This window comes from Mixophyes fleayi, chromosome 4 (assembly GCF_038048845.1).
Source record: "Mixophyes fleayi isolate aMixFle1 chromosome 4, aMixFle1.hap1, whole genome shotgun sequence".
Classification (NCBI taxonomy): Eukaryota; Metazoa; Chordata; class Amphibia; order Anura; family Limnodynastidae; genus Mixophyes; species Mixophyes fleayi.
The window spans coordinates 47,688,293-47,702,221 of NC_134405.1; the positions used below are offsets into that span (position 1 = coordinate 47,688,293).

The 13,929-nt window shown below is 41.2% G+C and overlaps 1 protein-coding gene across 3 annotated transcripts in view; it reads left to right on the forward strand.

Annotated features, from left to right (window-relative positions):
- Positions 1–13,929, forward strand: part of LOC142151347 (adhesion G protein-coupled receptor E3-like) — a 125,144-nt gene that overhangs the window by 53,231 nt on the left and 57,984 nt on the right. For all 3 annotated transcript variants that reach the window (XM_075206886.1, XM_075206887.1, XM_075206888.1), the window contains exons 6-7: positions 8,241–8,375; positions 13,166–13,306. In XM_075206886.1, the coding sequence (XP_075062987.1) occupies positions 8,241–8,375; positions 13,166–13,306 (276 nt within the window). The remainder of the gene's footprint in view (positions 1–8,240; positions 8,376–13,165; positions 13,307–13,929) is intronic.

Here is a 13,929-nt window from a genome sequence, read left to right on the forward strand (position 1 = left end):
GAGTGAAAATAAACCAAAAAAAATTGTTTTTAACACTTTTTATGTTTTTTTTCAAAATAAATCCGAATCCAAAACCTTAAATCCGAACCAAAACCTTTCGTCAGGTGTTTTGCGAAACAAATCCAAACCCAAAACCTCAAGCAAATCCGAATCCAAAACACAAAACACGAGACACCAAAAGTGGCCGGTGCACATCCCTACTACAAACACAACCTTGGACTTATTTTATTGTTTTTCCAATGTGTGAGAATTCACAACACCAGCTCCCGATGACAGGTATCAGAAAACAATTACTGTGAGGATTCACAATACTAGCCACAGATAACAGCTGTCAAATAACTATTCACAATGACAGCTGAGAACACCTCTTTAATTCCTGTAATCAACACTCTGGTAAGAACAGCCAACCAGCTAGTCACCTCATCTGGACTACTGCACAACTTTTTTTACTCTGCAATCAGCAGTTTAGTGAAAAAATTAAATCAGGACAATTTATCTTACCTGTTAGTAGCCTTTATAAAGTGCCTCAGTACTACCAAACCTTTTTAGGAGCAAAGTTTTGATTTGGATTTCTCTGCTTGTGCTTCAAGGAAGACTTCTTTTGTTTGACTGTACATCACTATTTTACCTTCTCCAATACCTTGACTTTGGCTTCGTCCGTTGCTGTTCTACCTTCTACAATCCTTTGACTCCAGCTTGTACCTCACGACCAGTCCTCTTAGGACTAAGCGGCTTAGCCAGACAGGGTGTGTCTCTGAAAGCTACCCCAACTAAGTGGTTCTTTCCTGGGAGCTGCCAGAGGGTGGAGTTCGTAAATGCGACGCTTATAATAATAACATTGACTATGTAGACAAAAATAAGCCGATTGCAATATAACCGATATGCTTGAAATGCTGACTTACATGAATACAGACATAGAACATATTCGAAAACAGGACCTTGCAGACGTCTATAAATTCTGAAGTGACCACATGCTGGTACTTTACATAACTAAACAGAGCGAGAGTGAGGTTTGTGAATTTAAAGTGGCAACCCGTCACCTAACCCTAATCCTAACCCTAACGGTAACCCTTACATTAAATTGTGGAGTTGTTGGGTAGCGCCATTGCCACTTTAAATTCACCAAGTTCACTGTTGCCAGCATGCAGTCACTTTGGAATTGATAGCAGTCTGCAAGGTACTGTTTTCGGATATGTTCTGTATTCATGTAAGCCAGCATTTCAAGCATGTCGGTTTTATTGCAATCGGATTATTTTTGTCTATATAGTCTGTCAGTGGCGCATGCAGGGGGGTTTCTGGGTCTCCAGAAACCCACCCCCTCCGCTAAAAAAGTGCTCCTACATACGGCACTGTACTATACAGCAGCCGCGGCGTTGTTAAAGAAGCGTCCGCTTCTATGACAGCGCCGCGGCTGCTGTATAGTACAGTGCAGCCGAACATGCGCGTCAGCTCTCTAGGTTTTTTTTTTCCGGGGGTGGAGGGGAAACTGCCCCTGAAAAATCCTCCGTGCGCCCCTGTCTGTATCATTATTGTAAGCGTCAAATTAACCATTACCACCACAGCCAGCACGGTGACATACAAATCACACTTTCAGAGAATGCAAAACAGGTCACCCATAACTATTTGTACTAACCGGGCTGTTGTCCAGAAATATTTATTATATGAAAGAAAATTGGTGTTGGACATCCACATAGGCAGAATGTTCACGGCACTACACGGTACAATTATACTTATACCTATACGTGTAGATGTATACTCCTGACTGGTGTATACATCTACTGCTGTTTCTTAAGTCTCTCTTTAGTTGATACACACTGTTGATTTGTGTCGGATTTATGGTTATAATAATAATTATTTGTTCAATAAGGTGATCCTATCTATGTATATGTTGTCTTTTCTGACAGTCATATATTGTAAATAAATATAAACCATAAATATAAAAAAAGAAATAACCAAAAAAACTATTTCACTATTGGCTTAAGTAAATTAGAAAGTTAGGTAATTCCAAACAAGAAAATTTTATATAGTACCACGAACCATGGAGGACTAAGCAATTTGTAAACCTGAGGGATTTTTAATATTGTAATGCAGGGAAGTACTTTTAATTTGAAATGTAGTTTAGTCCTGTATCATGTTTTATCAAGCACTTTGCAAATAACTAAATCAGTAATAAAAGCATACATACTATTGAATGTAGTATCCTATCACCAAAAAAGGACTTCCGCATCAGTGGATCATATATAGGAACGTAAATGCTGATTAGTGCCGTATGTTGCGTACAATCACACTGTGCATGCCCAACATTGGACCATATGCCAGTAAACGCAGCAACGTCCAATTAATTTTCAAATGCAGCCTACAATTTTTGGGGGTGGAAAGGAGAGGGGACCGGGAGTATAGACGTAGTCAATGTACAGTATGGGCGTGCCAAGCTCGAGTGCATGTAGCGTCCTATTGAAGCTTTGGCCATCTCAAATGTATGTGTTTTTCTGTTGTAACACTAGCACCAGCTACAGGTCTGTTGTAAGTGCCGTTTACTAACAACTTTGTATGCATGCTAGAACATGTGTTTGCAATCAGGAGGAAATGTAAAAATGCATTTATGTACAGTAGACATTAATAATGTCCCATTAAATGTATTTTATGTACAGTAGACATTAATAATGTCCCATTAAATGTATTTTATGAGAAAAAAAAATTAAAAAAAACCACTGTTTTTATGTTTTGTCATTAATGATTATATTAATAACAGGTGACATTAATTGAATATTTTTCTTCTGTGCTTTCTTTTGGGACATATGTATTGGCCGTGTCTATTGTCTGTTAGAGCAGAGCGCACACAGATCCATGTCCTTCAACAGACATGTCCACATCTAAGTCATCTTCGAGCACAAACGACAGTTACTACAACCTACGATTTCGGGGAGGGAACAGGGTGGGCAATGGGCGGATGCACGTAGGCAATGTACAGTAAGGGAGTTCTCGTGCAGCCACATCCAAGTCCAACTCAGGCGCACGCAGAAGTACGCTGATTTTAAAAAATATCCATGTATAATCATAAATGACTATAATATTTACAGGTAACATTAGTTGAATATATTTTCTTTTGAGATTTTATAGTCCACATAGGTATTGTACGTATCCTGCAGTATCTGCTCTAGTAGAGCAGAGTAAACCTACACCCGTAGTCATCACCCCACATATCTTGAGATCCGTTCCTTGCTGTCTTCAGAGTACGCAGAGTCGAGTTACGTTCACTTTAAAACAAATGCACAATGCTCTCAGTATGCGTACCTTAATGAATCAGGCCCAATGTGTTTTATGTCTTTGTTCTATTTTACTTTAAATACATTGGACCTTATGCTAAGTTGAACGTGTTGGGTGTAAGAAAGCCGTCTGTAAAAACAGCGTATTATGCCCATATCAGTGGTCACAGTGGAGGTGCATACCATGGTCTGCTATACCGCCACTTGTCCTATTGCCTTCATTGTAAAACTATCAAATTCCATTCACTTACATTCCCATTACATTTTCCATACCCCCACTTCTAAATTTTCACTCCGACCACTGGCCATAGCTCCCAACATTCATGGGACAAAATAAACCCCATCCACACCCAAACTCTGCCCAGTTACACCCAAACTCCGCTCCCATATGGGCGTATTTGGTCAAAACAACCCACCTTCCCATTATGCCCCGCCCCTTTTGCAGGACGGGAGTCAGGACATCTCGCCAGAATAGGGATAGTTGGAAGGTATGGACTGGCCAATATGCTGAGTCGCACTCAGCTGAGTTCAACTCTGCACCTGTAGCGTATGTGCCAGGTTTACATCAGGCTTATGCCTGGCATACTTACACCCACATACGTGTACACACAACCAGGCCATAAACACAATACATATTTGTTGTGATAGCTAAACACACAATCGCTATAAGGCTTGGTATAATACAACAGATATAATATTTCTTCTTGTGTACAAATGAAAGTTGTACAAAAAATAATTTATACATATGCCCACAACATCCTGTACTATAATCACAATTAATGAAGGGAGCACATATGAGCTTTAGAGGTGAATTTGCAATCAGCCAATCAGAAGTGAATGATTAATGGTGCAGGTTGTCATTATTATCAGCGTGTATTCGCACTTACCTCTAGCACCCACAATAGATATGGCTCCTGATAGGTGTGTATGTATTAGAGATGCTCACTGACCCCTGTGTTTTGGTTTTGGTTTTGGTTTTGGATCTGGATTACCGTCGTGTTTTGGTTTTGCAAAACCGCCATTGCGTATTTTGGTTTTGGTTTTGGTTTTGTTTGGTTTTGTTTTGCTATTTTGTTGGAAAATCAATGTTTTTGGGCATAAAATAACCAAATTTAGTGCTCCACCTGTTTCTTGGATAAGTAATGTAATTGTAAAGCTAATAAATTATCCAAAAAACAGTTTAATTCCTGGTAGGTAGGCCTTCATTAATTCTACACACAAACCAGATTGTCTTCCTCTCTATCTATGCACATTGGCAATGCAGCCATCGTCTTTGGGTGTATATTACACCCTACACTTCTAGTTAAATATGTAAAGAAATGGACAAAGGCAGTTTGGTTTCTGTCTCTATAGCCCCCCCCCCCCCCCGCCCTCCACTTGTAGTTGAATAGAAATAAAGCAGCCTGGATAGACTGAACAATATAAAAAATTAATGGACCAAGGTAGTTTGGTGGCTGTCTATGACCCCCCTGCCCTCCACTTGTAGTTGAATAGAAAAAAAGCAACCTGCATAGACTGTAGAATTAGAATATAAAAAGAAATGGACAAAGGCAGTTTGGTATCTGTCTGCATCAGCCCCCCCCCCCCCATCCACTTGTAGTAAAATAGAAAAAAATCAGCCTGCATAGACTGTAGAATTAGAATATACAAAGAAATGGAAAAAGGCAGTTTGGTATCTGTCTGGATCAGATTCCCTCTCCACTATGAGTAAAATAGAAAACAATTCAGCCGTTATATAATCTAGAATATAAATAGAAATTGAGAAAGGCAATTTGGTATCTGTCTGCATCATAATCATCAACATCATCATTAGCGCCCTCGTCGCCTACACAAATCTCCCCCTCATCCTCTTCTAATTCCAAAGTGGCATCCTCAATTTGTGTATCACCGGCTACACTCGGGCTGTTCAGGCACACATCAGCAGAACTGCTGAAAGGGTCACTCTCTATGGGTACACTAACAGAATGCTCACGATTAGACATCCCACTGTTGGATGGACACTCCACAGGGATTGGTGTCATTTGTGATTCAGAGCAAACATTAGCCTCTAATGCCTTACTGTTATCTTGCAGCTTGGCTTTGACGCGTAACAGTAGTTGTGCACCACTTGTAGGCTCGGTAATATTTTTGGATCTGCCACTAATAGAGAAAGGTGAAGGCCTCATTCTCTCTTTGCCACTGCTTTTGTAGAATGGCACGTTGGCAATTTTTTTTTATCAGCACTTAACTTTTCCTCAGTTACACTTCTTTTTCGCTTCAAAGCGGTAAAAAAAATTTTGGGGTGTGTTTTTTTGACTGATTTCAAAATACTGTGTAGTTTGACATCACCTTGCCCAGATGACGTACTGGGAACACTACCATCAGGACTGGTGACAGAACCTGGTTGCTCATTCTGCTCATATGTGGACTGCTTTGAATCCATTCTGAGCCCAAAGCACTTGTAGTGCTACAAATTGTTTTAGATACTGCTGACAAATATGACTTTTGACAGCCAGAAATATTAATGCAAAAGAATGGGGGACACCCCAAAAGCACTTGGAACGCTAAATATTATTTTTTTAGACTGCTGAAAAATAGTACTTTTGACAGCCAGAAATATTAATGCAAAAGAATGGGGGACACCCAAAAAGCACTTGGGAGTGCTAAAAATTATTTTTCAGATTGCTGACAAATAGTACATTTGACAGCCAGAAATATTAATGCAAAAGAATGGGGGACACCCCAAAGCACTTGTAGTGTCATATATTGAAAAAAAAGACTCCTCTATCCTCCTCTCTTCTCTATCAATTGTTATCAGAATTGTAATAAATCAGAATTGTTATCAGAATTGTATTCTCAGTCCCTGCTCTAATCAGCCTGTGACTACACCCTGCTGTCTCCCTCTGTCAAATGGCGATGGATTTCTGTGGAGGCAGGTATTTATGATTTTCAAATATCGCGAGAACCGAGCCCCGAGATCCGACAACGTCACAATGACGTTCGGCCTCGATTTGGAATCCGAGCGGGCGGGAGGGCTCGGTACTCAGATAGGTTAAGTTCGGGTGGGTTCGGTTCTCGGGGAACCGAGCCCGCCCATCTCTAATATGTATATTCTTTCGGTCTGCATCAGCCACATTAGCTAAAACGCGACTTTATTGTACTCGCCCACTGTTAGAATGCCCCGCCCCCATTCCTCCTCTGCGGTCATAAGGAGGAGTAAGTGTCAGATGCATGCTGTCTGTATGTACGCATAGGCATGTGTCCACTCTGTGGGCATGTACAGGGCAAACTTTCATTTATGCTACTGAAACTGGTGTAAGATCAACTCAGCATCAGGCCCAGGTCCCTCCACCCCGGCACTTATCTACGGTGCGCTGTACGCTCTTTACTGAGGAGATCTCGTGAGAGTGAGACTCACGAGATCTCCTCAGTAAGAAGACTACAGCGCGCCGGAGAAGTACTGCAGTGAAAGTGCTCAGCAGCACTGATCGCGCCGGGGGCGAACCCACCCCCAACCGATCAATACTGCTGCTGAGCACTTTCAAGGGCCCCCTGGATGCCATAGGCCCCTGGGCTTTAGTCCAGTTAGCCCTATGGTTAATCTGGCCCTGATCAGGCCCATTGACTGCATCTTGGGAAACGAGGGAGAATGTAAAAATGAGACTGGCACAAAGTTAATTGTCTTAGAAAAACGAGAAAACAATATGTATTATTAATTGAATCTTTTGTTAAAATAAAATCACTCAAATATGAGTACACTTGCAATTTAAAAACAGAACAAATATTTTCAGAAGTTGTTGCAATTATTGATTCTTTTTAATGATATAATAAATGCAATATCTGTGATATATATAGGTGCAACACTCAGATTTCACTGACATATCAGGGTTTCAGATACCAAACACTCAGGATCACTCGCTATTTTTCAGTGACTTCATTCCTATTCATTCGTGAGTCATTTATTCTATGCTTAAAGTTACTGCCATCCGTTAGCTCCTCTTTGCTATCGGTTTCCACTGCCTAAAAACCAAACCATTCACTTTTTAATTCACCTGTGTGATGTGTATCCTATTTTTAACGCAACTATACCTGAAATATTGATTTCTGAAAAAATATTACTTACCGTAATTGTAATTTTCTATGAAAGTACACTGTACCATTTTTTTGTCCCCCTTTGCATTTTTCTAATATAAATATTTACAGATAGATGTATAATAATATTCACGTTGCAGGAATTACCTGATATTCTATAAAAGTGATATTAATTCTGCTTGCAAAATTTAACTAGTCTGCAAAGCTGTTTTTTTTTCCTGTGACCAACAATAGTCTTATCTCCTTCCAAACCCCTCTGTTAATGTATTGGTAGAAGACAATGATGTTGTTGGGCTTTTGGCCAGTTGTGGACTTCCAGAAATGTCAAAGGTGACATAGAAACAAACCCTTACATTTTCTCATAGCCTATATACCATAAAGCTCTCTTTAGCATATATACAATTGAGCAAAGAAATGTTTGAGGTCAGAGTGTTTTTAAGAGATACAATATATTTAGTAATGTAAAGCGTGATCTTGCCTTGACATTACCTAATTATGGTTATGACGTGTTTCCTGTATGTATTTATTCCTACTATCACCTATGCTTTACTTTCTGTACGATGGTCAACCTAACAAACTCTTCTCCGTGTTTGAGATTTTTTTTTTTTGCTGACCAGAAGATCCACTTTTTACATTTTACCTTGAGGTGTTGACAGTATTTTATGGTCACTTATGGACACTTTGTGCTTCAGTGGCGTCACCAGCTCCTAGTGAATGGATAGAGTGCAGCCTTATAAATAATGGTTCAGACAGAACCATGGCCACATCTACAGTGTGTTGGTGATGCGTGCACATTAACTATAGTGGCATCTGATCCACCATAAAACAGTGCTCAATTATAACAATGAACTGCTATTCACAATGGTGTAATTTTATGTTTCTGTTATTGTGTTGCTGCATTAGATCCATGTTCTTTCTCTCCTCCACACTGTAAAAGCCCGAAGGTCTGTGTCTCATCAAAAGGAACCTATACCTGTAATTGTCCTCCAGGGTTTCATGAAGTCTACGATACAGTGTTAAAAACATGGATGTGTTCTGGTAAGAATTTCACTTTGAAAATATCTGTATTGGTAAAGCACTGTCTTGTACAGTTTATTGCTTTATGTACTATGTCTCTCCTCTTTCACATAGCTAGAGTTTCCGTATGTCTCAGTTTTTTGAAGTCAGTTACCAGCTTTTGCCACTGAAAACCTTTAACATTACCAGTTTATTCTCCCAGAACTTAGATTCCTGGTTGTAAGGGTGTAACTGTAACCAGTAGCGGAGCTACCGCAGGTATAAGGTGTGTGGCCCGGAGATGTGTGGGGTAAGTGGCAATGCCAGGTCCCCCTCCCCTTTGAGGCCTCCACCCACCTGAGGCTCTGCAGCACTCACCAAGGCCAACTCTGCTCTGGAAAGAGCATAGCGAAGTCTGCTTATGAGCGGACCATCCATGGTCAGAAGAAGCCCCATCAGGAGGCTACAGCGGCATTGCTGGGCTCCTACATAAGTTTAGCTATCTATGGTTCCAGCGATGTACTGTTCCGCCTCTGAATGTTACAACAGATGTAGTAGACCATGACATTTATTTTATTCATGCAGCAAATGAATTTACCTATACTGGATAAACCTTATATATTGTCATGTTAGGGACAACAGTCTCCAGGATAAACTATGCACAAAAGGTTAATTGTTCCTTGTTCCTTTCAAAGATATTGGGCGGTTCCAAAGGTGTGTGGGAATAGTTTTTTATGCTGTGATCAGACAATGCATTGTGAATACCACATTATACAAATTATTTGCGAGAATACAATAAAAGGTGTGATTGTTACATATGTCTGAAATCCAGATACCATAATGCTAACAGAGGTCCCCTTGGGGACACATATCTCCTATCATAGAAATATATATGGGTTAGATGTCTTCTTCTGTGAACTATGAGGATATCTGAAGTCTTCAAATGCATCCTTGCATTTCACAGTATTCATTAAACTGCATAGTGTCGATGTCTCTCTTGTTCATGCACCCAAACCTTCTTCATATAATAATCACTCTGGAAACATATCAACTTTGGCAAAGGGCACAGTTTTATTTTGATTTAAATATATATAAACTGAAAAAAGGTGGCGGCGAGAGCAGGACAGTCAGCCAACTATATGCAAAGTCAAACAGTGGAAGGTAAGACCATTACCCACTGGTCCCAGTAAGTTATCCTTTATGATTGAACAGTGTTAAACTTCTGGAAATAGAGAGATTACACCCCTTCTGGACTTGACAGTGACGTCAAAGCAGGTCAAGGGGTCCTCCATACAAAAGGACGAAGAGTCATGTTACTTTGAAGGGGGCAGTGACCACTATCAATCATCGGTAATACCATATGCTTAATAGTAGCTGATTGCAATGCTCTTCTACCACTGCTGTGATTCTTTTAAGGAAATCACAACCTGCCAACCAGTGACCTCACCACCAGCCCTATTAGCCAATAAATCCACTCTATGAAGAGCCAAAGTCCATGTTCAGTCAAGTGCATGACGTCAGGACAAAACAGGTGCACTTGGTCGACCGTTATTGAACCTATTGAGTTTTTTTAAGTAGATTACTCATAATGGGAGAGGGGATGGCGGGTCTCCATAAAAGGTGTGGTATAAGGTTGGACCACATTATGTTGGTTCAACTTTATACCACACCTTTCATGGAGACCCGCCATCCCCTGGGTAACCGTATGCCACAGGGCCTGAATGGCCTTCAGATCCTCCCTAATAAAGATCAGGAGGTCCAATAACTTGCCTTTGCCAAGATCATTGCCGCCATGATGTATAACTAGTATATTAGGAGAACAATTTACGGTCACCTCTTCTGTCCATAGGGAGATAAGGGACTCCCATGTCAATTCCCTCTAACCCTCTTCCTCACCCACCTGATGTATGTGGGTTGGGAGAAAGAGGTCCAGTCTCGAGATAAGCGGCATCTGGAATTCCAGTACACAAATGAGTGGCCCATGATACAAACCTTCTGAACTGGGGCACCTAGGATGAAGCATATAACATCCACTCAGGGAACATTGTAAACCCTGGGAGGCAGAAGCCGTGTGCCAACATTAAGCAGGCCCCTGTAGGAGAAGGTCGCATCACCTTAAGCAGGCCCCCGCAGAGTGGTGGGTCGCATTTCAACAAGCAAGTCCCTGCCGTAGCTGAGGACTGCACACCATATAAGCAGGCTCCCGCGAAAGCAGGGAGCCACACACTGGGGAGACTCCCACACCAGAGCAGTGGGGAAACCTGGGCTGGGTAGGAAGGGGGGGAACGGTATCCCATATGAAGGTGAAAATCCATAAAACCCTGGAGCCATGTAGCTAATCAGGCCTAGACCCAGGGAAAAAATGGGCGAAAATCCCTTCATGCCCCTGTGAAAGTGACGAGCAGCATAGCCCTGGGTCACCGGAAGGGGCAGGGGCATTCACCTGAGTGAAATTATGGCTGAGGCCTAATGTATTTCTTACACGCAGCAGACTTCCAACACACTGACAATTTAATGGCCGCAGTGGAAGCGCCCTTTTCAGTCACAGCATAGCTGCCCCAATCTGAAAGGAGAGGGTTCCGTATTACGTAGCGACTAAACCCGCGTAAGCCAATAAGCGCTTCATCAGCCCATTGAACTGAAATTTTGTGAGGGGGTACCATCTGCATGAACCAACCACATGTCCCCCATGGGGGCGTATCCAAACCAATTTTGAACAAAGGGCGACTGGGCAGATAGCTGGGCAGGTAATCTCATCTACTGTCTTTTACCAGATTGATCCGTTTTGGATTTAACTATTTTGCATGTTAAATGTGAGGGGGAAATAATAGCGTTCCTACATTTACCCCATAGTGTTTAAATTAATATTGTATGAAATGATGCTTTGGTATGCTCAATTTTTTTGTTATGCATTTTGTTTTTTTTTACTGGAGAAGGGAAAGCTGTCACCCTGCTTTTATGTTTAAAGATGATTCTGTATTCTCCAATGGGGCAGGGACTGATATGAATAACAAATATTCTCTGTACAGCGCTTTGGAATTGGTGGCACTATATAGACAAATGATGAGGCAGAGGTGAGGCCGGGTGCAGGGAGAATGCTGTGTCTGTTCTTAGCAGCAGGGGCAGGCTGGGCTGGGGGACAGGGGGGCACCTGCTCCCCCGGGTCAGTCCTATAGCGAGCTATCATGGGCTGGGTCACAGGGCCACCTGCATTTTTTTCCCATTAAAATAGGCTGCTGAGTTGAGTCTTGCCCCACGGGCTAAAACTTGCCAGCCCTCCTCTGCTTAGCAGTATAATGTCTAATGGAGGTGAATTTGATGAATAGATAAAAGAACAAGAAAATATTAAAACGTATCACATCAACATTAATATAATCTCTGGCATAGACAAGGATTGTCTTAACATAGCTGCCACAGTGAATGGTATAATTATCTTGATGACTAGTCATGTTAGTGGTTGGCAATGATAAGGATATCATTCACAGCTGTGTACACAAGATTCACACCACTCATACAAGTGTTAAGATGTTAATATTAGCTCATGTGAGTTTTGGGTTTTGAAATATATTTTTTAAATCTCTGTACTGTATCTTATAAGAAGTAAAAAAGAAACAGTGGGGGTTACACTTTTTTTTTTTTTTTTTTTTACATTTAGTGCCGTTTTATGGACATTATGAACATGTAGACATTATAACTGTGTCCACCTTGTGACTGTAGACTTTCTGGTGTAGACATTTCCACTGTTGACATCGCAAATACATCCCCAAATCAGAGCCCCTAAGTGTCCAAGCAAAAAATTATATATATATATATATATATATATATATATATATATATATATATATATATATATATATATACACAAGTTAACCCGTGCATGATACTCATGCATTTTTTTGTCAAATAATGTCAGTATACCAAATTTCAGGTCATTCGGATGAGCCCTTTCTGAGAAAATTGTTTTTTCCACAGACACACACACACTAACACACGCCGCTACACATGCAGGGGCGGATCTAGAAAATGTTTGTTCCCCGTGGGGATGTTAGGGAGGGGCGATTAAGGCCTTGCCCCCTTTCCGACTTCTGAGGCTGCCGGGGGCTGCACAGTATGTGCAGGTCCGCTCGGCAGTGACAGGCAGGGACAGTGTGCTGCCCGGCTGCTCTGATTGTGTTTAAAACACAGCAGCACACTGTCACTGCCAAACGGACCTGCACATACTGTGCAGCCGTCGGCAGCAAACCCCTGCTAGGGGGGGCGATTGCCCCGATCGCACCCCTCTGGATCCACCACTGTACACATGTGTGTTCATGAGGTAAAATTACCTCACGAAAATGAGTTTGATCCCTCAACTCGTCAATAATGTCAGTATACCAAATATCAGCCCTTTTTGAGGTTTTTTTTCCACACACACTAAGAATTTAGTAGGTCAGTTAACCCGTGCATGATACTTATGCATTCTAGTCAAATCAAGCTACTTAAGGTGTTAAAAACTCCCCACTGTCACCCCCGGCAACCACCAAACACTCCCAACTTCCACTTCTCCTTCAAGAAATATATAGGTCAGTGTATAACTCTGCCCAGCAGGTGGCGCTGCAGCTTGTTGTTTTTTTTTACACAACACACACACACACACACACACACACACACACACACACACACACGCCACTAGACATTTATATTATAGATATATAGTGGAAATTAATGAAATTTAATAGTTTTGCAATCAAAGCAATGGAACTAGCATTATGGCATACCACTGGCCCACTTCGACCTATTTATCTAACTTTACAGTGTGTTTATATCTAAAAGTAACTTCTCTTTTCATATAGATAAGTGTACAAATAACTCGCATTGTCCTGCACATGCTGTTTGTGTACAGAACAATTGTTACTGTGATTCTGGATTTTGTGCTGGCCCCAGCTCTAAAGGATCATGCATTACACTACTTCAAAGTGGCGAAGAATGCACAGGTAAGCATATTTGGCTTTTTCTCACAAACTGTAGAGATGTGTTTCACATGTATGTTTTGTTGCTGATGTATTATCCTATGTGATAGCAATCTGTATACTACAGAGAAAGAAGTTGCATAAACATGTTACAGCCATTTACAGCTTCAGAGAGATTATTTATTTGTGAAAAGGGAAGTGGCTGTTTTGGAGCAGGTTATGATGAGTTCCTTATATAGAGCTCATGCTTGCTGCTTTTCCAATCACTGGCTGTTGCCTAAATGCTCAGTTACAGATATGTTCAAGCCCTACCCATTTTAAACTAGATTACATACCTATATGCAAGAGGAAAAAGCAATAGGTGCTCACACCTTAGTTTAAGCTGTCTACAAACACAACCAGCTGTCAGATAACTATACACAATGACAGCTACAAACACCTTCTCTCATTTCCTGTAATCAGCACTCTGCTAAGAGCGGCCAACCAGCTAGTCACCTCATCTGGACTACTGCACAGCTTCTTTACTCTGCAATCAGCCGCTCAGTGAAAAGGGCAATTTTCTCACCTGTTTGTAGCCTTTATAAAGTGCCTCAGTTCTACCAAACCTTTGCAGGAGCAAAGTTCTATTTTGGATTACTCTGTTTGTG